This window comes from Colossoma macropomum, unplaced genomic scaffold (assembly GCF_904425465.1).
Source record: "Colossoma macropomum unplaced genomic scaffold, Colossoma_macropomum, whole genome shotgun sequence".
NCBI lineage: Eukaryota > Metazoa > Chordata > Actinopteri > Characiformes > Serrasalmidae > Colossoma > Colossoma macropomum.
Window position 1 is genome coordinate 2,181,057 of NW_023494787.1, and position 27,129 is coordinate 2,208,185.

General features: G+C 40.6%; 1 protein-coding gene across 1 annotated transcript in view; it reads left to right on the forward strand.

Annotated features, from left to right (window-relative positions):
- stx1b (syntaxin 1B) overlaps positions 1 to 27,129 on the forward strand; it is a 78,466-nt gene that overhangs the window by 21,049 nt on the left and 30,288 nt on the right. The window contains exons 2-3 of the mRNA XM_036565831.1: positions 18,559 to 18,633; positions 24,335 to 24,434. Of these exons, the coding sequence (XP_036421724.1) occupies positions 18,559 to 18,633; positions 24,335 to 24,434 (175 nt within the window). The remainder of the gene's footprint in view (positions 1 to 18,558; positions 18,634 to 24,334; positions 24,435 to 27,129) is intronic.

Sequence of the window (27,129 nt, forward strand, 5' to 3'; positions counted from 1 at the left end):
TCTCTGCAGTGCCCTCCCCCACTACAGCACTCTCTCCTCTCTCTTGACCCTCTCCCTCACTCTCCCTTTCTCTTTCTCACTCATCCCCCGCTCCCTCCTCCTCTCTCTTTCCCTCACTCGCTCGTTCACTCTCTCTCTCTCACTCTCTCTCTCTCTGTCTCTCGTCCCCCGCTCCCTCCCCCTCTCTCTCTCTCTCGCTCTCTATTACTCCATTCCTGCCGAGGGCTTTTTTGCTGTGGTAGCTCAGCCCAATAAATTAATCTAATTATTATGCACAGGAAGTTACACACATGTTCACCCACAATCGCAAACGTCCATAGCAGCACAGGGTGAAGCAGAGTGACCGAATCTTTAGTGACCGAACCTTGAGTCATCCAACCTAGAATGGCCAACAGCTGAACAATCAAACCTTGATCGATTACAACTTGAGTGATTGATCTTTGAGTGATTAATACCCAAATGACAGATTTATGAATGACTGAACCTTGAGTGATCAAATCTGAAGGGATCATCCAGAATGACTGAACCTTAAATGACCATACCCAGAGTTCTGAACCTTGAATGAATTAACCTTGAGCACCTGTACCCAGAGTTCTGGACCTTGAATGAATTAACCTTGAGCACCTGTACCCAGAGTTCTGGACTTTGAATCAATTAACCTTGAGCAGCTGTACCCAGAGTTCTGGACTTTGAATCAATTAACCTTGAGCAGCTGTACCCAGAGTTCTGGACTTTGAATCAATTAACCTTGAGCAGCTGTACCCAGAGTTCTGGACTTTGAATCAATTAACCTTGAGCAGCTGTACCCAGAGTTCTGGACTTTGAATCAATTAACCTTGAGCAGCTGTACCCAGAGTTCTGAACCTTGAATTAATTAACCTTGAGCAACTGCACCCAGAGTTTTGAACCTTAAGTAAATTAACCTTGTGTACCTGTACCCAGAGTTCTGGACCTTGAATGAATTAACCTTGAGCAGCTGTACCCAGAGTTCTGAACTTTGAATGAATTAACCTTGAGCACCTGTACCCAGAGTTCTGGACCTTGAATGAATTAACCTTGAGCACCTGTACCCAGAGTTCTGAACCTTGAGTGACTGAACTATGAGTGACCATACCCAGATTCCTAAACCGTGAATGACCATACGCAGAATGCTGAATCTTGAATGATTAAACCCTGAGGACAATACCCAGAATCCTGGATCTCGAGTGAGTGAACCTTGAGTGACTGTATCCAGAGTGACTGAACTTTGAGTGACTGAACCTTAAGAGATTATAAGAGTTAGGAGTTCTGAGCTTTAAGTGGCCATACCCTGAGTTCTGAACCTTGATTGTCTGTACCCAGAGAACTTTGAGTACCATAGTGAGTTCTGAGCTCTAAGTGAGCAAACCCAGAGTGACTAACCCTCAATAAACAAATGCTGAGTGATGGTACAATAAGTGACTCAACTTTGAGTGACCAAGCCTTAAGTAACTGAACTTTGTGTGACTTAACCTTGAGTGACTGTACCTTAAGTGGCCAAACTTTAAGTAACCAAACCCAGAGAGACCAATTCCAAAGTGACAACCTTGATGACCTATCCATGAGTGACCAAAGCCAAAGTGTTACTTTAGTGGCCCAACCTTGAGTAGTTGGACCTGACTGATGTGACTGATCCTTGAGTGACCAATCTTTGAGCCTGATCTGACCAAACCTGGGGTGACCAAGTCCAGAGTTCTGAATCTTGGGTGACTTAATCATGAGTGACTAAGCTTTGAGTAACTAAACCTGGACTGACCGAAACCTGCGTGACCAAACCTTGTGCAAAACTTGAGTGGCCAAACTATGAGTGATATGTCTTAGTACCTTGATTCAAAATGTGCCTCATGTTAATATGTTTTAATTTTCAGTTTGTTAGAGCATTACGAGTAAGTACAAGATTTTGAGACATTAATATTCCAGAGAAGAGCTTTGCTTGCTAGCAGCATAGAAGCACTTAAGAAAAGCTGTGCTTTATAGTGTCATGCTATAACATGCTAGCCACAAAGTAATATATTAGCCCTAAGCTAACACACTAGCAACTATACAACATGATACTATATGATACGTGACAAAACCATACACTGTGCTGTACATATGTATATATTTTCACTACAAATGAGGAATATGTCCTTCCTGCTTATGCCTTTGCCTCTGCCTGAACCCAGCAGCAACACCAGCCCTGAAGGACACTACCTGATTCAATACATTTTTAATACAGACCTTGTAGCTGACCAGTCCAGGAGAGTTTACGCATTCTGGTGTCCGTAGTATGTGGCCCACATTTAGACTCACAGGGCTTTATCTATACCAGATAATGTATGTACAGCAGTGTTCTGCACTACATTTTTACAACCTCAGCCTTATTAATTGATATTGGCTTTAATAGCCAATCATTTGTTAGTTTTATCTAACATCACATTTTAAATGCTTGTAGTTTTCTGCCGTAAGTATTTCCAGGAGTATTCAGGCATAATTGTTTAACATAGCAATTTTATTAGCCTGCACCACTAATGTTTATTAGCATGCTTGTTTTAGCCATTTAGCCTTTATTGGCCTATCGGACACAAAAGTTATGGTCCAAATAAAATTGTAGCTGGCCTAATGGCATGTTGCTTTTACTGAGCACTAATCTATCCGTTAAGGCTTATATAGCTAATTAGGCTGGCTGTACTCTAGCTGATGCTAGAGCTTCAGCCTGGAGGTTCTGAAGGACACTGTATGGAAAGGGATCTGTTAGCTTGTGATGGGGTTTTGGGTTGCGTAATTTATAGCACTGTAAAAATAAGATGGATAGAATTATATCAGACTGTATCGTTGTATTGTGAATTGTAGCTTGTGGCATGTGTGTTTGCCTGGGGCTAACATAATGGCTTGTGGCTAAAGCATTAGATCAGAACACTGTAAAGCACAGTTTTAGTTTCAAATATTGTATTTGAATGATGGAAATAGAAACATTCACATATTAACATGAGAAACTCCTTTTTTTGCTGTAGAGAAAAATGTATCAGACTGAATTCTGAATGAATCGTTACACCCCTGCTAATTAGACTGTATTGGAAATGTTAAGTGGAGAATTTTTTTTTAAAGGAATTCAATTAATATTACTACTTTTACTCAATTAATATTAATACTTTATCATAATTTTTGGCCAGATTCTACAGCCATGAGAGGCAGCCCTGGTCTACAGGCCACCGCAGAGCAGCACACAGTGTAGATCAGTCTGAATCAGTCTGATTGCGGATGGATTTCACGCAGCGCTTAGTGTCTGGGAGAACACCAAGTTCCTCGCTGTTCTTTTGGGTTTTATTTCATGCTACAAACTGAATCATGAAATTTGATGTGATACTGGTTCATATAATTATTTATTACTCCATATGCCATCTCTTTCATATCCAATACATTACATATTAGGTATTTATGTCATACATCATATTATACTTCCTTACAAAATGAAGTTTTGCATGTGCTACAGTGAACAATGGACTCATGCAGCTCGTGGGTTCTTGTCACAGTGGAGGCTCTCAAGGGGAACTGACGCTCCCCTAAGCTGCTGCTTTTGTTAGTTTGCTGCTCATTGATTTATCCATAGTTCTAGCGAGCGTCTGTCCAGCGTGATCTGCTGAAGAAAAACTGGTAAATTGGCTGTTGATATGTGTGATATTATTCAGTCCAGTGGATTCAGTCATAATTGAGCTCTCATGAGGAACACGGTCCGTTTCTAAGTGTACTAAAGATCACGTTTCCCTCTGTTAGCTGGTACATTTTTTTTAAAATAAGGTGCCACAAAGGGTTCTCTACCACTTTTAGTTTCCTAAAGAACATTTTAAAGGCTTTTTCAAGAACCTACACATAATGTAAATGTTCTCTACCAATTTAAGGGCTTTTCTTAGAACCTTTACAGCAAGTTGGAGGTTTGTTCAACTTTAATAATGGCTCACAAAAACAATTCTTTGGTCCTTTGCAGGACTAGTAGTGCCTAAATTGTCCAGGGACACTTTTCTATGGCATCGCACACAGAAGACTGTGGCTGCATTGTTTGTTAGGTGATATTGGCTTTTACAGCCCTAATTTTATTAGATTTGATTGGATTCAAATGTGTCTGAATAAATTCCATCATTCAATTAATATTAATACCTGAATTTTTGGACAGGTTCTACAGTCATGACAAGCACCCCTGGGTCTACCAGCCACCGCAGAGTGGCACACAGTGTAGATCAGTCTGAATAAATTACATATATTTAAATACATCAACACAAGTATTGACTTTTTAGGCTACTTTTGGCACAGATGCAATATTATTTAGACGTGTAAATGATGAATACATTGGAATCAAGTACTTTTTCAGTGGTGGGCTGCAGAGTTTATTGTTTTATTGTGATATTTGCTTTTTTATTACTGTTATTACAGGCTGCAATATGCAAATTAGCCCTGTAAGCAAGTCAGTGTGGTAGTCCCGACCAATCACAGCTCCAGTTGTGGGTGTTTTGATTAAATCAGTGAATAAATGTAAATAGTAATAATAATTATTATTTAATATCATTAGAATATCATAGATTATTTGCAGTTATGTGATCAGAGTAATGCAGGTCAGGCTTTATTAAGAATTCTATTATAGGCCTTTCAACAATATCTAACAGTATAACCACAATATGAGATTTTGTCCATGCAGCCCTGCAGGACTTAGATTGTCATTTAAGGACCAGATTCAACCCAGAAAGAGAAGTTTTGACACCCGGGTTTCTTCCTCATGGAAATAAATCATATTTTTAAAAATATGTTTTACATATTTTATAATAACATGATAAATTACAGTATATTGTGCTTTTGAGTGGATCGCTGGTCTGGTCACTGTTTAAAGAACAATGAATAACTGCATGTTTGATTACAAAGAGAGCTTATTTAGTCCTGCTTAACTGGATTTAGTGCAGCGCCCTGTGGAAAGGCAGAATATAAATCATTATATTTATAGTTTTGGGGCTTTTTTGTTTGTTTCAACTTATCAAATCTGAGAAAAAGCAAATATCATGATGCATATGCTGTATCATTGTATTGTATTTGTGCCATATTGAATGTTCTGTGTGTATATTTTACAGTCTGCTGCGTTGATTCAGATTATTTGTCATGTAATTCTATATAAAAAAGACTGTAATCATGGTAATGATTAAATATGTTTCTGTTAAAGCAACAGAAACAGGAGTTTTAGTGGGAAAAAAATTCCAAGTGACCCAATTTAGCGTAAAAAAAAGAGGACATTATTTCAATTAGTCCATTTATACAACGTAATCAGATCTGACATCCATATTTCCTTGAACTTTATCATGGCTTCAGAAGTAAAAGCCTAAATATGACTTTCCTCCGTCGTTATGTAATTCAGTGAAACTGCTCCCCGCAGCGCTGCAGATGTGCTGGAGGAATAAAAACGTAATGATTTCTGTAAACATTCAGAGATTAGTGAGGGTCTCTGGAGTTCATGTGTGGAGTCCTGTATGGAGCATCTGAGCATCAACAACACAGAAACATGAAAACCTCACTAAAAAGCTGAGAGTTTGGTTAGATTTCAGGCTCTGAGGTGCTCAGTGGTGGCCTCAGTGGACAGTCAGGTGTTTGTGGACAGTTGAATGTAGCCGTGTGTCGCTGTCGTAACAAAACCTCATACCTCTGAAATAGTAACTTTACAGGAGAAGCAGAGACGTTCTTAGCTTTAAGGTCAGTTACTGTAGAATTTATTCCAGGTCATTTTGGACTGTTTCTGTTGGTCTACATGTTCTGAAATATTCACACAGTGTGAGAGTAGCTGGCATTTTCTAACGGTGTCAACAAATAAACAAAAGCAAATAGGTTTTAAAATGTATTTCTCTTTTTATGCACATATTTTATGCCCATTCAGCCTACAGCAGTTCAGCCCCGCCCATTCACCCAACAGCAGTTTAGCCCCGCCCATTCACCCAACAACAGTTTAGCCCCGCCTATTCAGGCTGCAGCAATTTAGCCCTGCCCATTCAGCCTGCAGCAGCTTAGCTCCACCCAGTCAGCCTACAGCAGTAGCAGCCAATCAGAACAGAGCTAATTTACATATATCAGTCTTAAAGGCACAGTAACAAATTCAGCCTGTTTAACTGTAAAGGATAAAGAGAGGATGGAAAACGATCATGCAGAAATGAATTATGACTGTTTTTTGCACATAAAACAACACAAATGTAGAATATGGCCCAGAGGAGGAAGTCCAGGATAATCTGAGACTGTTTTGCAGGCTGTTTGCCCCTAAAGCCCCTCAGACTGTGGGCCCTGTGGCGTGTTTTGTGTTTTCAGAGGGTCTGTCCACCCCACGGTGGATAACCTTCACCTGACCTCCTCTCTGACTGCAGAGGGATCCTGAGCTGGATAAGTGATGAACCTCCTCCGACTGACGCACTGCTGTAAATGCTGTGCTCACAAACAGACACCTGAAATCTGAAAATTACACTGATATTCCCCTTTGTCCTTAACGAAGCGTTCCCTCGTCAGTCAAAGCGTTAATCAGCGCGGTCAGGTCGTTAGCTGGTGTCTCGTGTCCAGCATGGATGAAGATTTACTGCACTGGGTTCTTCACCCAGACCTTATCAGCTCCAGCCAGGCTTTTCTGACGTAAAGCATCTCTCTGCTCTGCGTCCTCCGCCCTTTAACCCCTTAGTCATACGTCTGATACCTTCCTTTGCTTTTATTAATGTAAAGCACACTGAATTGCCTTTGTGTATCAAACACTTTATAAATAAACATGCCTTACCTTTCTAGGCTCATTATTCAGTTATTAATATTAATGGAGCCACAGTTCAATACCATACATGTTTGTTTCATAGCAGATACTGAATAATTCTCTTGCTGAAGTTCTCCTTTTGAATCTTGGTTCCTCTCAGTGGTTCTTCCTCATGATCTTAGAGTTTTGGAGTCTTGGTTCCACTCAGTGGTTCTTCTTCATGCTCTTGTGGAGGTTCTCCTTTGGAGCCTTGGTTTCTCTCAGTGGTTCTTCCTAATGCTCTTAGAGAGGCTCTACTTCGGACTCTTGGTTCATCTCAGTGGTTCTTCTTCATGCTTTTATGAAGTTTTAGACTCCTGGTTCTTCTAAGTGGTTCTTCCTCATGCTGTTCATGAATTTTTGAGTCTTGGTTCCTCTCAATGGTTCTTCCTAATTCTTTTAGAGTGTTTGTACTTTGGAGTCTTCGTTCTTCTCAGTGGTTCTTTCTCATGCTGTTATGGAGGTTCTCCTTTGGAGCCTTGGTTCCTCTCAGTGGTACTTCCTAATGCTCCTACAGAGTACTGGAGTCTTGGTTCCTTTCAGTGGTTCTTCCTCATGCTTGTATAAAGTTTTGGAGTGTTGGTTCTTCTCGTTCTAACTCATACTCCTAGGGAGCTTCTCCATTTGGAGTCTTGGTTCTTCTCAGTGGGTCTTCCTTAAGCTCTTTTGAAGTTGTGGAGTCTTGGTTCCTCTCAGTGGTTCTTTCTCATGCTTTTAAGGACTTCTGGAGTCTTGGGCCCCCTCAGTGGTTCTTCCTGATGGTCTTGTGGAGGTTCTCCTTAGGAGAACTCAAACTCTTAGGGAGTTTGAGTCTTGGTTCCTCTCAGTGGTTCTTTCTCATGCTCTTAGGGAGTTTGAGTCTTGGTTCCTCTCAGTGATTCTTCCTCATTCTCTTAGGGAGTTTGAGTCTTGGTTCCTCTCAGTGGTTCTTCCTCATGCTCTTAGGGAGTTTGAGTCTTGGTTCCTCTCAGTGGTTCTTTCTCATGCTCTTAGGGAGTTTGAGTCTTGGTTCCTCTCAGTGGTTCTGTCTCATTCTCTTAGGTTTTTGTACAGATAAAACTGAACTGAACTGAGTTCATTGCTTTATCACTCGATGGAAGTTCTCAGTTGTAAAGATGTTACACTCTGGATGGATCATCTGTGATTTCTCTTCTCAGTCATCAGAATAATTGATATCTTACTCCATTACTAATCTAATCGATATTGATAGGCCTAATTAAATGAATGTGTAAGGGGTTAAACCCAGTAGGATGGAGCCTTTTGAATAAAGAAATGTGATGCGTGTGGAGGCTCCCCCACCCCCACCCCCCCAGAAATCTGTCATGGTAATGTAGGGATAGCCGCTGGTCCTGATGGGACAGAGTGGAAGTGGACAGTGGGGGTGGGGGCGGGGAGAGAACATCCATAAAAAAAGAGAGCAATGAATGTAAGAGAGAGATTAAGGCAAGCAGGCATTAACCCTTTCAGCCCTGCATTAAAGTGATAGTGTGGTGGGCTCCCCCAGTGTCCTCCCAGATGTGGTCCATCAGCCAAGACGTGTTTGGTGTCTGAAGTTTGGTGATGCTTGTTTAGTTTTAGCTCTGGAGCTACACTGACTAAAGCTACTGTGTTTAGCTAGCTAATGTACTTTAGTCCATGTTTATAGGTAACAGTGAGTCATACAGAGTCAGAAACCACAGAATCAAGTCTATTAGAGATACTAAACACCTACACATGCTTTCAGACAAATGTGAGGACTTAGGCATGCAGTTAGCACCATGCTAACTGGTGGGGTATAGGCTTTCATTGCTTGTTAGCTACATTAGCCTTGTAGCTTAACTAAAGAAGCAAACCAAACACGAGTACATAAGGGGATAAGGGGAGGAGGAGGAGTATTGGAGGAGTTTTTGCTGAACTATCGCTTTAAAGGCAGCATGCAGGACGGTGGGAGTGAAAGGGTTAAAATGGTGCTGAAAGTGCTGGAGCGTACATCAGTAAGTCATCGTGCTCTGACATGTAATCCCCTTTGGGACGTGGGACTGGAATCAGGTGGCCGGAGCGGCCGATCAATGAGTGCTGGTCAATTCAGCTCCGGTCAGGGAGGAGATTTTAACATCAGCGCTGGACCTCAGATGGAGGAACCTGGAGAGTCGTTAGCAGAATTAAAGGGCCCGTAACATAGTACCATGGTGTGCATACTTAAAAAAGATGAGGCTTTAAGGGTTAATTAGTAAAGGCATTGGTTCTATATAGAACTATAAGTTCTGTATAGAACCATTTGTTTGCTAAATGGTTGTTTGATAGTGAAATGGTTCTTCAGATTGATGGATATGGTTGTATATGGTTCCAGTGGAGTACGTAAACCAGTCCATATAGTATGGACCATATACAGCACATTCTCAGTCCAGCAGTGACACTGAGGTGTTTAAAAACTCCAGTAGCACTGCTGTGTCTGATCCACTCAGACCAGCGCAACACACACTAACACATCACCACCACGTCAGTGTTACTGCAGTGCTGAGAATGACCCACCACCCAAATAGTACCTGCTCTGTGAGGGTCCATGGGGGTCCTGACCACTGAAGAACAGGGTAAAAGGGGGCTAACAAAGTATCAGAGAAACAGATGGACTACAGTCTGTAACTGTAGAACTACAAAGTGCACCTATATAGTAAGTGGAGCTGATAAAATGGACAATGAGTGTAGAAACAAGGTCATAATGTTATGCCTGATTGATGTATATAACTTTACAGGACAAGGAAAAACATTCTTAACTTTTAATATTCATTTTTAGAGAAATTCTTTTTTTCAAGGTAATTTTTGACCTTTTCTGTCGGTCAATTCATCATTAAATTTCGACACAACATAAAACTGGCTTTTTCAAATTATGTCAAAGGTGAAAAACAGCAAAAATGGAGATATGAGGTCTCAATAGTGTCATATTTTTGTAATTTGTGCTCATTGTGATTAATTGCATTTGTCTTACTTGCTCAATTTGACTTTAAGGAAAGATTCTTTTTCCTTTTAAAACCAGTATGTTTTGGATGTAGAGCTCTATAAGTGGACAAAATAGGCTTCATCTGAATGTATTTATTACTTTCAGTAACTCAGTAACATTATTTTTGTAGTGTGAATGGCTGGATCAGATATATTAGAGTTGATTAAGGGGCGGGGCAGATTATTGGATGCAGGTTGGAAGTAAACTCTGCAGGAAGGAAGATCTCCAGGACCAGAGATGGTGTCGAGCAGGGGGGCTTCAGGCCTTTTAGGCTGGAACTACAATGAGACTGAAGTTGGTTTATTATTTGAAATTGAATTTTCTGTTCCACCTTAAATGATGCTGCAGCTGCATTGCTGGGCAGGCTCCAGAATATAATCGCTGCACCATTTAAGGTGGCAAGTATGAATAAAGAGCTGGTGAATAGGAAGCTAACGTCAGCTTTATGAAACTACAAATGGTTCAAATGGCCAAAATAGGAAAACGCATTAACGGTGTTGCAAAGTTAGTGATGTTAACACTTTAACGTATTAACAGAAGAGGAGAAACATTCTTAGCTTTTAATGTACGTCAATGGGGTTTTATTTCAGGTCATTTTGAAGCACTTCTATTGGTCCATTCATTAGGAAATGTTCACACAATATAAAGAGCAGTAAATATACACATTTATTCAGCCTGTTCTGCACAATTCACAGCAATAAGGCTGATGTTCAGCATGTATGTCATTCTCAGCTGCACCTTCGTGCAGACTCACATAGACATAGGAGAGCTCTGCTTTCCAAAATTTCTGCATAATTAAGTGGTTAAGATGTAAACAGAGCAGTTCAGAGTGGTTTGGTGTGAAACGCTCCGTTCTAGAGAAACTTAGAGTCAGAATTGTTCACAGTGGTGGTGATAGGAACCAGACGTCCACCTCTAAAAGCTCCCTCACAGAAAGTTCCTACATGAAATGGTTATGAATTCACTGCCTGATGACTGAGACACTGTTTTATGATAGTTTAGAGAACTTAAACTCTGTTAATAGTGGAGGGATACATGCAGGGCGCTGTGAGGCAAAACAGTCCCCAAAGAAAACTTATTATTTCAGATTTTTTAGTATTTTATCATCAACATTACAAATCTGAATCACTGAGTTCCTCTACAATGAACCATTTCACGTCAAACCACCCTGAATGACATTATTTACATCTTAACCACTTATTTTTGTATAAAATTTTGAAATATTGGTGGACTTTCCCTTAAATACAGTACCGCTTTTATTTATGTTGCATTTTACCTGCATCTAAAAGTATGTGACAGGTGTTTGGATGGTAAACAGAAGGTAGGAGAGAGTTACAGCATGTACGCCCATCATTTTGTATTATGGGATGTTTTATGTGAGTGCAAGGTCAGGACAGCGGTTTGTAATCGAGTCCTCGAGCGTCCACAGCCAGGGCACATTTTTATACTTCAATTTTTAATGCGTTTTTAGAGTCAGTGTGGCAGGAACTAGCTGTTGTTTACCTAGCTCAGGTGTGGTGGGAGCAGTGTGGACGGCTGGACGGCTGTGCACTGTATCGTGTGTGTGAGTGCGTCTGGGGAGGCTCAGTGTTTTACATGAACTCCAGATCCTTTTTTTAGCTTACCATCGCCCATTTCGGCTCACCCTTCAGATGTGTGTCACACCTACGTTACACAAGTGGCCACTCGGGGCAGAAGTGGTGGAGACGACAGTGAGGAGTGGATTATTCAAACGGAACAGCGGGTTAGCCTCAGTGAGCTAATCAGCTAGCCATGCAAACTCTGCACTGCAATACGTCTTTTAAAAAGTCTGAGCATAACGTACGTGATGTGTGTGCGTAATTGCTTAGTCTGGCTATAAACTCAGAGTACATTTGTGCTGTAGCACCGTTATTAGTGTTCTTGTTAGCCGTGTAGCCTTTAGCATGCTAGCGAGCCAGCTAGCAGAGTGAAGTGCAGTTGTATCAGCAGTCGTGTAAAACAGGTGGAGCAGTTTGGAGCTTAAAGCCCAGCAAATTGAATGTTATGGTGTTGAAATGTTAAGCATTTTAAAGTGGTTTATTGGTGTAGCTGATACACAGCTTTGTCTGCCAGTAGTTTGGGGTTTGAAACGTCAGGTCACAATGATTTCTGGGTAAGTTCTGCTGCTGAATTCGACACTGGCGTTCACCTGGTCCCTCGCCCCTTTGAGGGCTCATTCAACACCCTTCACTGCTAATACAGTAAAGAATAGCCCTTAAGGTGGCGCTGGGGAGTCCAGGTGGACTACAGCCTATTAAAACTGGTAGTGAAATGGGGGACAGCACTGTTACTAGAAGTGTTTTGCTGGTAAAAATAAAATTTTCACCTGATATTAGAATAAATGGTCTAAAATTTCTCTCTGTTAATGAAGGAGAGTTCCTTCAGTGTTTTGAGATATGAACCCCTTTTACACAAACACTCTTAGCAAGTGAACCATCTTAAATCAACTCAATATAGTTTCCATTATGAGATGCTAGTAGGAATATTATAAAATTGTTCACTGTTTATAGTGTTTTGCTTTTTTAAATAAAGGAAAATACTTAATGCTTAGATTTATAATGCTGACATCTGCTAAGATATAATTTATTCTGATGTATAGACATCTGTGGGGAAGCCGTATCTGACATTTTTAGCTCATTTTTATTTAATTTAAACTCTGTAAGTATTGTTGTCTACTCTTATTTCACTGTTTAATTTTGGTTGGAAAAGAGTTAAAATTTTAAAACGATCTCATCAGGATTGTTTTCTCTATGATATCTAGACGGATACAGCCAAACAAACTCGCCCATTGGTTAGGTCTTCGGAAAGTTCTAGAGTCCGAGTTACTGGATTGAGTCTCGGAGTCGCTGAGATGAGAGTCTGGGTTAAGTCTCGAGTCTCTGAGATGAGAGTCCAGATTGAATCTCAAGTCTTTAAGATAAGAGTCCGGATTGAGTCTCAAATCTTTGAGATAAGAGTCCAGGTTGAGTCTCAAGTCTCTGAGATGAGAGTCCAGGTTGAGTCTCAAGTCTCTGAGATGAGAGTCTGGATCAAGTCTTGAATCTCTGAGATGAGAGTCTGGGTCAAGTCTTAAGTCTCTGAGATGACAGTTCAGGTGGAGTCTCGAGTCTCTGAGATGAGAGTCTGGATTGAGTCTAGAGTCTCTGAGTTGAGAGTCCAGGTTGAGTCTCGAGTCTCTGAGGTGAGAGTCTGGGTTGAGTCTCTGAGATGAGAGTCTGGGTTGAGTCTCGAGTCTCTAAGATGAGAGTCTGGGTTGAGTCTCTGAGGTGAGAGTCTGGGTTGAGTCTCTGAGATGAGAGTCTGGGTTGAGTCTCAAGTCTCTAAGATAAGAGTCTGGGTTGAGTCTCTGAGATGAGAGTCTGGGTTGAGTCTCAAGTCTCTAAGATGAGAGTCTGGGTTGAGTCTCTGAGATGAGAGTCTGGGTTGAGTCTCGAGTCTCTGAGATGACAGTTCAGGTGGAGTCTCGAGTCTCTGAGATGAGAGTCTGGGTTGAGTCTCTGAGATGAGAGTCTGGGTTGAGTCTCTGAGATGAGAGTCTGGGTTGAGTCTCGAGTCTCTGAGGTGAGAGTCTGGGTTGAGTCTCTGAGATGAGAGTCTGGGTTGAGTCTCTGAGATGAGAGTCTGGGTTGAGTCTCGAGTCTCTGAGATGAGAGTCTGGGTTGAGTCTCGAGTCTCTGTGATGAGAGTCTGGGTTGAGTCTTGAGTCTCTGAGGTGAGAGTCTGGCTTGAGCCTCGAGTCTCTGAGATGAGAGTCTGGGTTGAGTCTCTGAGATGAGAGTCTGGGTTGAGTCTCTGAGATGGGGGTCCGGGTAAAGTCCTGAACACAATGAATGTGCTGTATAAATGAAAGAGGAAAACCATATTGTTATAGCACAGATGCTAGATCGCTAGCGTAATCGCTAATCCAGCTAAGGAACACTTGCTGTTCAAACTACATGCTAACCACTGTTTCACTTTCTCTCCTGAAGTTCAGACGTTACCTCTCAGCCATTTTGTGGGTCTGTGTGTGGAGTGCTGGTGTGTTTGTGTGAATTATGCATTAAGCTCTGATGGAACAGAGATAGCTGATGTCAAATAAAGTAGTGTGTTTATAATTTCTCAGCACAGCGTTTTTGTCTGTAACATACATTTATTCAGCTCGGCCACATCACTCACCATCACACAGCAGCGCAGCACATCTGCTGCCATGGAGGGGCCTGTGTCTGTGCAGGATGGAGCAGGAGCTCTTTCAGCTCATGAATTAAACATGCTGGGATAGAAAAATTCCTCTCTGGAAAAGAGGAGGAGGAAAAAACGCCCTTAAATCTGGACAGTAGATCATGAGCACAGCAGGAGCTGTGGAAGGAGGCACAGTGTAGGGCTTTAAAAACGGAGGACGCTTTAAAAGCATAAAAGCCTTAAAACTGCACACAGAGACATCAGCAGACCTTCTAAAGCATCTTCTTCACCAAAGAACAGCGAAATGTGTTACATTTAGCCTTTAGGTTTATATTTAAAGGCCCAAATCAATAAAAATGGCAGTTTTCCTCACTACACTTTGATGTAGTATGTAAACACAGTAAACACTCTCCAGTTACACTGGAGTTTATATATGGTGCCAGTTTTGAATTCACTGTTTTTGTGATGTCATGAATAACAGCATATTAGCATATGCGCCTATTCATCCTACAGCAGTTTAGCCCCACCCATTCAGCCTACAGCAGTTTAGCCCCACCCATTCAGCTACAGCAGTTTAGCCCCACCCATTCAGCCTACAGCAGTTTAGCTCCACCCATTCAGCTACAGCAGTTTAGCTCCACCATCCAGCTACGCCAGTTTAGCTCCACCATTCATCCTAGAGCAGTTTCGCCCCTCCCATTCAGCTAAAGCAGTTTCGCCCCTCCCATTCAGCTAAAGCAGTTTAGCTCCACCCATTCAGCTACAGCTGTTTAGCTCCACCCATTCAGCTACAGCAGTTTAGCCCCACCCATTCATCCTACAGCAGTTTCGCCCCCCCATTCAGCTAAAGCAGTTTAGCTCCACCCATTCAGCTACAGCAGTTTAGCTCCACCATTCAGCCTACAGCAGTTTAGCCCCACCCATTCAGCCTACAGAAGTTTAGCCCCACCCATTCAGCCTACAGCAGTTTAGCCCCACCCATTCAGCCTACAGCTGTTTAGCTCCACCCATTCATCCTACAGCAGTTTCGCCCCCCATTCAGCTACAGCAGTTTAGCTCCACCATTCAGCTACAGCAGTTTAGCCCCACCATTCAGCTACAGCAGTTTAGCTCCACCCATTCAGCTTATATCAGTGTAGCCCCGCCCATTCAGCCTACAGCAGTTTAGCTCCACCCATTCACACTGAAGTTATGAGGACTGCTTTTTAAATACGGCACAGGGCAGCCAATCAGAACAGAGCTCATTTAACTTATAGTCGCACAGTAACATAAACAGCCTTTTTAATTCTTAGATAATTTGGGAAATGGTCATTTAAAAAAGAATTATGGCAGCTTTTGGTATATAAAATCTCACACTAATGTTACAAATACAGCTCAGGAAGGAAATTAAAATCCAAGGAAAATGTAGGATTTGGGCGCTTTATGGGGGAACGCTATACATAAATGGACAGCTTTTGCTACAGATGCTTACAGAAGATATATATAAGCTTTGCTCTTCACCGCTTTCTCAGCATACTAATGCTTTACCTTGTAATGTTAACGAGGTCTTTTCGAGAGAATGTGTAGCGCATTGTTGAATACTGAGATATTAATGTGTAGAGATTAGTACGTTGTGTGTCTGTGCAGCGTTAACTCAGTGAGGATGCTAAAGGCCTCTCAGTGTAGCCTCACTGCTGACTCCACTCCCCGTCTGCTCCATGTAATGAATGTTTTAGGGCAGAACTGCCTCCACTCCAACAGTTTAGCTGGCAAGGAGGTGTTTCAGGGTTAAACCGAGGCGAGATCGAGCGGCTGAGGAGCGAACCGAGGAGCGAACCGAGGTGACTGCTGCGCCGCTGTCAGAGCCACATGGTCTCTGAGCTAATCTAGCGTAGCCTAGCAGCTCTCCCCTACCCCCACCGTCCATATGCGAGTGAACGCACGCACACAAAAAAGCTATTTTTATCGCGTTCACGCAGCCTCCCTCGTCTCCCTACATGTGATCTGTATCAGTGTATTAGAGTGCCCCATTTTCTGGCCAACATGCGAAAAGCACCAGCGAAGAGATGTCCTCGATGCGGCTGCCATTTTGTAGGCCATCTCGGAGAATGTTTATCGACTGCTCACTCCGCTGCCTCTCTGCGGCTGAATTAAACACCGTCATCGCTGCATTATACGCTGATCGATGGCACGAGGAGGCCCAATCGTATGCAGTGGATGGGATGTTTCAGTGCTGATATTCTCACAGCAGCACTGAAACATCCCCTGAGTGTGTTCTCAGCAAAGAAATGAATAGCACAGCGACTTAGGGTAATGTTTATGAGCTGTCAGACATTCTGTACATTAAAATGAGATTTATTTTGCATAAAAAAGTCTCATAGACTCTAATAATTATTGTGTTTTGGCTTAAAAGTCAGTAGACAGGTTGCATTAAAGGGCCTATATCATAGAAAAAAATAATTTTTTTGTTTTTATGCATTATGTAAACATTCATATCATTCATACATTCAAATATTTGAACACCCCTGGTGAAAAGGGCTGACATAACCACTACAGGTAACTCAAACATGGTAGTTTTATGCAAATGAATTTTACATATTGGAAAAAAACAGACATAGAATGTGCCATAATATTTGCACAGGCCACATTTCATATGTTATTTTTTCCTCAAATATGCTAAATTCCGCAAATAAACAATAACTGTGTATTAAAATGAATGTGCAGAAGTGTGTTCTCTCTAGAGGATGTGTTAACTTTCTAATGTTCGCTTTCATTTAAAATAATTTTAAATCATTTTAAAATCAGCAAAAAAAACAAATATAGAATCTGGCCTGTGCAAAAGTCATGGCACATTTTATATTGCATTATTTTTGTGTTTTTTGTTAAAAAGATCTGCCTTTGCAGCCTACAGCAGTTTAACCCCACACACTCACACCGAAGTTAAAAGGAGTGTTTCAGCCAGGACTGTTTTTTGAATGAGGTCAGCCAATCAGTAGTCAGCTCATTTACATATATCAGTCTTAAAGGCAAATTAACAATAATAACCTGTTTAATTCTAAGGGGTAAAGAGAGGTTGGAGAAACAAATGACTTCACTTTTGGTAGATAAAATCACACAAACATTACAAGTGGACTTTGAGGATGGGGTGTAAAACTGGACAAATAAAAGGCTGAAATAAAAGGTTCAGATTCAGGTCACTAGCTGTGCCGTTTTTCTCCGATTTTAACACAGTTTCACTTTTTTTTGAACAAACATCTTCATAAAACAAACGACCCAAAACAAATTGGTTTATATTTCTCCTCCACAGTGTTTCTTAGTTTCATATTTATGGAGAGGACATTACAGAGGAGCCCATATATCAGCACTATCAGTGCGCGCAGTGGTGCATTGCTTATGCCGACAGCGCTCTTGTCTAATTCATACAGTCCATAATATCCGCGCAACTGCTCATCTTCTGCCGCGTGCCAGACAGACTCGCTCTCCTCTGCCAACAGCGCGCACCTCGGGGTCACTTTATTGGAATACAGGCCATTTATCAAAGTCCGCCACGCTGAGAAGGCCCGGTCACCGCTTTATTGCGAACGGAAACGTTATCCGATTTCTCCATTAACCTGCCCTTCTTTTCGTGCAGCGCCATAAAGTGCGTTTGTGTCTGTTTTCCTGCTCGGTTTGCTCCTCGGGCTTGTGGGTGGCAGTTTCAGGCAGGCTGAACTAGACTGGCCTCCAACTAGCTGATCCTCTACAACACTGCAGGGCTGGACATGTCACTTACAGCTGGAGCACAAGCGTCAGTCCTGCTCCATTTTGTGTAATTCTCACCACAGCTGTAAACAAAATAAAGCCTTTATTCTAAAATCTAAAATGGCAGCCAAATCCTTTAGATTATCTATACTCTTAAAAAAGACAGCAGTTCTATTCAGAACCATGGACACTCAAAGAACCATTCGCATGCTTAAATGGTTCTCTGCATGGTGAAACAGCTCTTCATATTGGAGGAGGATGTGTTTTGTTGAAAATAGTTCTATGTAGCACCAAAAGCGGTTCTCCTATTATTGCAAGCTTGACATCATAACAGCAGAAGCCTTTTTGGTGCTGTATAGAACCGCATACAACACATTCTCCATCGACCTGAAGAACCATTTCACCATCCAGAGAACCAATTAAGCATGCAAATTGTTCTTTGAGTGTCCATGGTTCTATATAGAACCACTGTCTTTATTAAGTACCATATTTTAAAATAGTACATACGTGATATTATTACATTATTATACAGTAGTTCTGACGGCACAATCTTATTGGTTGGAAAGTTTTCTATTTTATTTCACAATAAAGGCCTCACAAGCAGCATCATTTAGCATGCTGTACAAAATGTTGCTATGCTGCATAGAATGCATCTCAGTGAGATAAATGTCAAGTTCAAGCTCATTTTATGTTCTACTAATGCAAATTTAATGAAATAAATAAAACGTTCAACATTATTTACACTATTTGGCATCAGTTTACTACCTCGCCGGTTACAATGTGAGCAAACCGGACGGGAGAAACTGAACATCTCTTTTCCAGAAGCTGTTGTTCTTTCATCCCACAGAAATCTCTAGCTAGATCTCATCTCTTCTTTTTTTCTCCACTACAGGCTAAGGACAGTGACGATGATGAGGAAGTCGTCCACGTTGACCGAGGAAACTTCATGGATGAGTTCTTCGAACAGGTGAGCTCGGCCTCAGAATGAGGAGGCAACTGTGCTGGTTTTAGAAATGCAAAGCGGTTCTGATAAGAACAGCAGCTTAATTCAAATACTACAAATTCACTTGATGGAGATCATGTGCATCAGGTGGACGACAGACAGCGTCCAACATTTTGAAACCATTGTTTATAATGAAGATGTGTACATCACCCATTTCTGGGTTCCAGTGTGCACCACCAGTGGGCGACACTGCTCAATGTCTCTCATTGCCACTCAGCTGTACAGTATATTAAACCAGAATGAAACCACAAAACCTTATAGAAGATAATGTGGCATAAAATTTACATTGCAGTTAATGCAAATTAGACAAATACAATCTGTTCCTAGCCTTTTACATCACACCTTTAATCTTAGCACATATTTTAGCTGCAAGAACTTGTTAGCTAGATTCAGCCTCTGAAGCTCCGCCCACAAAGGGGCACCAACCATCTGCTATTCAATGCACACTGATCTGACCACAACTATTGGAATTTTATAAGCTCTTTTAGGGTTATTTTTTATTTGTTTGACAATAAAAACACTTTTGCCTGTTTTTATCACTGTGACAACAGCCAGCCTTTCAGAGTGAAATACAGTCGCTGGACTGGAAAGTTTGGTGTCTTTAAATTTATTATTCAGTTAATAATTTGTCTTAAATGCATTTAGTAGCTTGTAAACAAGAAATCCTTGCATGTTTGCTGACAGATACACGACTTCGTTCTCTGCAGGTGTGTTTTTGTTGCAGCACAACTTTTAAAACAGCCTTCTTGTACACGTCAAGCAAAAAGGTCTGACTGGGTTGTTTTTGATGTCAGTCAAACGGCCCTTTGCTGCTAAAGTTGGCGGTTCTTGGCCACCTTGAGCGACGAAACACACCAGACTCTGTGACAGTATTTTGAAGTCTGGCTGATACCAAACATGACAAATTCATGAAATGCTGCTCAATTAAGTATCATTCCATTAAATTTATTGGAGAGAAAAATCAAAGCTTATCCTGACTTTGCGTTTGAGACCAGTGTTGAGATTACGTGCAGAACGTGCTTTAGTGTTCTCCCAGCAACGCTTCCATCTGCCACACGGCGGAGTGCGGAAGGCTTTAGAGTGCTCCCAGCCAAAAATCACTGATGACTTTCATTCTGGGGGAAAGTGAGATGCGGATAATCAAAGTCAAAGTGAACTTTATTGTCATTCAGACCAACAAGCAGTGCACAGATGAACGAGACTGCATTTCTCCAACTCCGATGTGCAAAAATATACATAAATATAAAAGGCAACTCCACATAGACACACTAGACAACATAGACAGACATAAAACATACATACTGCACATTGTTCTCAGTGATAGTATTATTACACAGTGTAACGGGAAACGTAACCTTGACACTGGTGAATAGTGATAAAGTGCTCAAGTGATGAGAACATTGAAAATATTGCACAGAAGATGCACAGAAGATGAGAGTGATCCAGAGGAAAAGGCCATGAAAAGAGCCTGAAGGTTTTCCATCGGCCTTGAAGACGCAGTGGGCAGTCTAGTGATTTTATCAAACTTCTAAGTCTTGTTTTTGTTGAGGGGTTTCTGACCCAGACGACTGGACCGTGGCCTGAGCAGATGGGTACGACATGCAGATCAGTTGGTTTCGCTAACCACCCAAGTTTGTTTTTAGCTGTGTATGTTTAACAAGCTAACAGGCTCAGAACTGAGCTGCCATTAAAGCTGTAATAATATCACACTGCTGTAGTCAGTGATGGCAACACTGAACAGCTGAAACCTGAGTAGCTGAAATAAAACCTGATTTGAAGGTTTGAAACCCAGATTTTGCACATGACCTCACATGACATAGGCTAATGCTATCGGAAACATTGATCTACTGACAGCTCAGTTTAAACCGTGATGTGTCCACTCTTGGACATTCTTATGTTTTCTGGGCGAATGTGATGGCCGGCTTCAAAGATGGATGTGGGCTGACTTACAGAGGCATCAAGAAAAGTTTATAAAGTACAAAGTTTTAAAAGAATCCAAATGTAAGTGATTGTCTTGCTCGTTTCTGTCATCACTATCTGTAGATAATTACAGGATTCTCTGCTCTTTAATACACAAACATCTCACAGCATTTACTGGAGGTGAGGGAACCAGCCTTGTGACCGGAAGGTCGCCGGTTTGATCCCCTGAGCTGACAGTACGTGACTGAAGTGCCCTTGAGCAAGACACCTAACCCCTAACTGCTCCCCGGGCGCTATAGATAGGGTTGCCCACCACTCCGGGCAAGTGTGCTCACTGCCCCCTAGTGTGTGTGTTCACTAGTGTGTATGTGGTGTTTCACTGCACGGATGGGTTAGATTGCGAAGGTGAAATTTCCCCACTGTGGGACTAATTTTTTAAGTGGTTTGTTTGCTAATACGGACAGAACCTATTCATACTGGTCTTATTTTGCAAATTAACCCACCTCATTATAGCTGTAGCCTTTTACTGCAGTAAAGAAGTTGAACCCAGCCTGGTGTACATAATCTTGTATTAATTAATGCAGGGATTCTTCCCTATTGATTAGTAATGCACACGAAAGCTCGTCCGCTGCAGTAGATTTCAAGGAGAATAAAGCAAAACCCTCAAAGCAGAAGCAGAACAGACTGTTGCAATTTCAACATTCAGTAATCAAATTTTTTAATTCCTTCCCAAAAATGTCCAAGTAAGCACATAATACTGCTTACTGCAGTGTGCCCAACAGAGCTACAGATCATAAGGGACATGAAATTCATTATGCATTCATAAAACATCCTTCAGCACCTTTAGATCGCGTCCATGGCCGCATGTCTTTTCTATAAGGTGGAAATGAATGCAGTCACTGAACTTTGGAGCTGCTTTGAGGTCTCCTTTACGGAGGAGTGTTTCCAGAATACCAACTAGCTGCTGAATCTGCAGTGCAGGAGAACGCTGGGGGGGGATCTCAGAGCAAAGATCACTCCTGCTCAGGGTGGCCAGGCAGGACGATACTGAAGCAGGGCCTGTTTACCATTTAGGCTTGTGAGATCTGCATCCTGTCATTAAGCTGAGGTTTCAGTGATGTATCTCTTCCAGTGTTAGAAAGACTAAGATATAAGTGACATAAGAAAACACAAAAAACTGAACTAAGACCCATCATGGCTTTTACAAAGCAATTAAAGAAATTGATGTTTGTTAATGACGCCTTTAGAGGGCGGCGCTGAGCGACGTTTGTTTATTTGATGGTTGTTAATGACGCCTTTAGAGGGCGGCGCTGAGCGGCGTTTGTTTCACAAGAGCGTTGTGTTGATGTGTCGATTGCTGGTTTTGGAATTATCACTTTGTAGAGTTGCTAAAGTAATGTTAGCTTTCAAGGTCTCTAATTCCCATGTTATTAGCATGTATGCTAGCAGGTCCAGTCACTGTCCCAGTTCTGTCCCCTACAGGGTCTCTTCGGTCACTTACGTAAATTTGGGCATTGAGCTCTTTCCCCCAGGTCTGGCTATACATCCATCAGAGAATGTGGGTGTTAGCATTCACCCCCTCATGTTAGCAGCTATAGCAGCTACTCAGTGCTGTAGGTGCTGAGGGGGCAGACAGGGCAGCCACACTGGGGCCCATGATAATGTTTAGTGGGCTCCTATAGATACTGACACGACTGTACAGCCACCACTCACAGAATATCTCTTATATTTCTCACCAGAGCCCCTCAGCAGCTAGCTACATTAACGCTACACACATACACTGACGTCTGTTTATCTCCAGCCTATTCATAAAGCAGCTCATCCATCATAATGTCTTTCAGATTTCAAACATCATATATTCTTTATTTATAAGTCTAACATTTTAAATAGGTGGTGTAATGTGACCATTAATGTAAACATCTAGCGAGTAGAGTGGCACACACTGAGAGCTTCAGCTTGTTGGAGACACAACAGTAGCAGTTAAACAAGCAAATTACGTTGGCATTTTTAGAAAGATGACCACAGCTGATCATGTCAACCTGCCACAAACGTCTGCAGCACATATACATCTATTTACTTGAACACTTTGACATAACCATGCCATAAACATGTCATGATAGATGTCATATTCTGTCATAGGTTGTTATAACACATTGTGTTCAGTGAAATAACAGTGCCAACATCAGTGACATTGCTGTTATGAAGGCTAACTAGTGTGCACAAAAAATGGCACTGAGCTGTTATAACATCACATATTACGACACCTGTTATCACAATTAGAGGTAATGGTAACATGACATTGTTATATTACAGGAAATAATCTGTTATGACAGCGTTATAACACCTGCCATCCCTACTGAAGAACCCAGCATAGACCAGCACCGTAGTCCATCCTGGTCCATGCTGAGCTGGTTTATCTAGCAGGGATGATGTGCGTATGTCAATATTGTGTAGCAGAATTCAAGTAAAGTGTTTCCACTATTGGATTAATTGTATGTTTATATTATTATATGATGATATGTATGTTTAGATGGTTGGCTCTGGAACATGGTTATGTTGTGTCATTGTCGTTATTACATTTAGCATATTTTGAGCTCTTCAGCGTGTAGTTCAGTAGGTACAGTTCTCAGCGCAGATGCCTTAAAGGATTCAGGAAGAACTTAACAAAAATACAAGATGACTCCAAGAGTTTTGGGGTCAGTGAGTGTGTTTGGAGAGAGAGGACATATAAAGGGCTGCTATACCTCTGATATAATCAGACAGGCTTGAAATGATGACAGCCGTCTTACTCTGATTTAGCTGGAGGAAGTTTTGACAAGTTTTGATTTGACAAGGCAATCAAAAAGGAGGCTTCAGAGAACGAAAATATGAGATAATTCTTTAGTGATATTATTAAATAGATACTTTATATTTATGTGTATATATCTTTTTAATATTTTATATTATTTATACAGGGTGATTGAATCCGATTCATCTGATTTCAAAATGATTCATTGTAAATCATTACAGAACAATGCAGTAAATGCTTTCTGCTCAGGGGTCTCATCTCCTCTCAGACTGAAGGGATCCGTCTTCCAGTGACAGTCAGAAACTCTATGACCCCCTCTTTCACTTGGATTGTGATTGGTTCCTAGGCGCCTCACAGTTGTAAAAATATGGCGCTTTATTACATATATATATATATATATATATATATATATATATATATATATATATATATATATTACAGTGTGTGTGTGTGTGATATTATTATTACAAACACATATATTACAAAAATTGTTTTAATTTTTTTACATATTTTAAAAATAGCTGTTGGCCTTTTCTTTTGTACAGTGCTGCCTTGACAAAGTAAAATCATCTCATTCTATTCTGTTTTTGCTTGTTTGAAGAATTTTGTTCATTTGAAGAATTGTTTCTTGAAAATTTCATAAATTTCTGAACAGAATACAACATTTCCAGTGGATAAAAAAGCAGAAAAAAGTCTTAAAATAGGTTAAATAATCTTAATATTCTCACAGCAATTTCATAAAGAGAAATATTAGCTATATTGACCACATTTGCCAAGATCTAATTTTTTGCCATGCATTTTCAGGTTACGATGAAGCCGATAAACAACTCACATCTATTGACTCTTTGTTGTTGCTGTTTTTAATAGGTTTATTAGTTTCGGAGTGAGAACTGAAGCTCCTGTGCTTTAAGCTCTTTTAATTGGGCCGTGTTTAACGGTTGCTGTGCTGGGCTGCAGGTGGAGGAGATTCGCGGCTGCATTGAGAAGCTGTCGGAGGACGTGGAGCAGGTGAAAAAACAGCACAGCGCCATCCTGGCAGCGCCCAACCCTGACGAGAGTGAGTCCCGCACCATCCTCCCTCACAAAAACACTCGTACCAGCACTTCGGTTTGATGTCATGTTTTAGGAAGCAGTTCCGCTCGACGCACCCAGGGCTTCAGCTTACATAATGTGGCAATTATCAGGGGGCCAAGCACTCAACGTTCTACAGCATACTGTTTATTTACCGGTGTGACTTTTTCTAAATTCTCAAACTCTCAGAGTTTAAACCCACCTGGACGTTCTTTACTGCTCAACACACTAATCAGACTTCGGCATCTTCAGCATCCCTCAGATTCACTTAATCCTGCAATCGCTTTAAACCTGGATCTATAGTAATCCTGTTACTTACCTTCTCAAGGTCGAGGCACAAACCTTGTGCTAGAATTTGCCTTTTTTGTCCACCCACTGCAGCATTTTTGCCATCAGTGTTATTTCTGAATTCTGAGGATATGATCACAGATACAATGTAAATTTGATCCCTGTCAGACAAAATTGGTAAAAAATGGTGCCATATTGTGGAATATTCAATTTGCACAGCACTTAAAACCTTAATTTTCTTTTAATGATCGTGAAAACATATCTTAAGATTAATTTACTGCCCAAAAATTGGAAAACAATTCAAACACTTTCTTTTACAGTCCCCTAAATTTAAGGCGTTAATCAGATAACTATGAGGTACAGACTTCAAAGTAGAACTAGATCATCACTTTGGGTAACATGATGATCTTTTCCAAAACCTTTTTTATTGGTTTTCAGAGTTTGCGTCTCACACTTACCCACTTAATGACTGGATTTTGAGGACCTGCATCACAGAAAACTGAATTTTCTTCACTTTCTTAAATGAAAGAGTTTGCACCATGTAAACAATGTCGAGGTTTCAAATCATACCATTCACTTCCCAGTGCAGACAGTCTACGTTTATGGAATCTTTTTGAACTCTTCGTTTTTGTAACATTACCAACACATTTACATACATCCTTCTATTCAGAATGCAGTAGTTTAGCTTCAGCTAAGGAGGGTTTCAGCCCAGACTGCTTTTTGAGTAAGGCATAATATAGGACAGCCAATCAGAACAGAGCTCATTTATATGGGTCTTAAAGGCACAGAAAAAGGAACAGCCTGTTTTACTGTAAGAGATAAAGAAAGGATGGAAATGAACATGTAGAAATGAATTATGGCTGTTTTTGTTTATGTAAAACTACACAAGAGGAAAAATAAACTACAGGTAAAACATAGGATATGGGCCCTTTAAGGGACTGTAAAAGACAGCGTTAATAAAAATATAAAATAATGAGGTTAATCTCTAATGCTACAGTCACATGCATGTTTTTTTTTCTGGCAAAATAGTTTAATTATTAAATTACACTATTTTATTCACTATTTTATATTAAAATATTATTGGCTTTTTATCATTTGCTGTTGATCACCAAGCTGTAAACTCAGCATTATGATAAATTATAACTGATTCTAAGAATATTCAACAACATTTGGGCCAAAATAGAATTATCTGGCTATTCACACATAATAATAAAATAAACACATAAAATAATTTTGAATCGCACCAAAATAATCAGATCAAATTGTGGTGAAATGTCAGATTTAATGCTGCACTGAATCCTTTCCTGAGAATCGTAATAGAGGATTATGAAAAACAAAATAAATGTAAAATATGTGTTATGTGTGTCAGGCCTGCACAGCACACGCTTCATTCTATTTTAAATGCAGTAATCCTCTCTTTAGTGCATTTTCCTTTCATGCACTGTTATTCTGTAATTAAAATGAATATCGTAACATAAACAGTGCCTTGTTTGTGCTGCCTAACACCAGGAGAACGCTGTGCTTCAGAGAATAAATACAGTTCCTTTCTCTCTGGCTGTGAAGCGCTGCTGCTCTTCAGTTCTGGCCGCTGTAACGCTGTCCAGTGATGCCGTCCCCTCTCTCTTCTCTTTTGCACTGAGTCACTCTGTCCTTAACTCAGCCTGCCAGGGTAGTGCGCCTTTTCCTCCGCCGGCTGAGGCTTTAATCCCTGACGTTCCAATGCCTCCTGACAGGCCCGAGTCTGGGTTTGGCTAAAAAGCCCGCAGGGCGTTTACGACACCCCACCACACTCTGCAGCGTCTACACTTTCACATCTATAGATCCTGATTTTCTACATTTCTCAGCATTAGGGCTGCACAATATGGACAAAATGCCACATTATATCGCAGTTATTTTACAATTGTATTACAGCTGTGTTGTGATTATATTGTGGTTATGTTTTAGCTAAATTGCAGTTACTTTGCAATTATATTGTGGTTGAATTGGGTTATATTATAATTATATAGTGATAGTATTGCGGTTATATTATAGTTATATAGTGATAGTATTGCAGTTATATTATAATTATATAGTGACAGTATTGCGGTTAATTTATAATTATATAATGACAGTATTGTGGTTATATTATGATTATATAGCGATAATATTGCGGTTATATTATAATTATATAGTCATAATATCGGGGTTAATTTATAATTATATAATGACAGTGTTGTGGTTATATTATGATTATATAGCGATAGTATTGCGGTTATATTATTATTATATAGTCATAGTATTGCGGTTATATTATAATTATATAGTCATAGTATTGCGGTTATATTATGATTATATAGCGATAGTATTGTGGTTATATTATAGTTCTATAGTCATAATATTGCAGTTATATTATA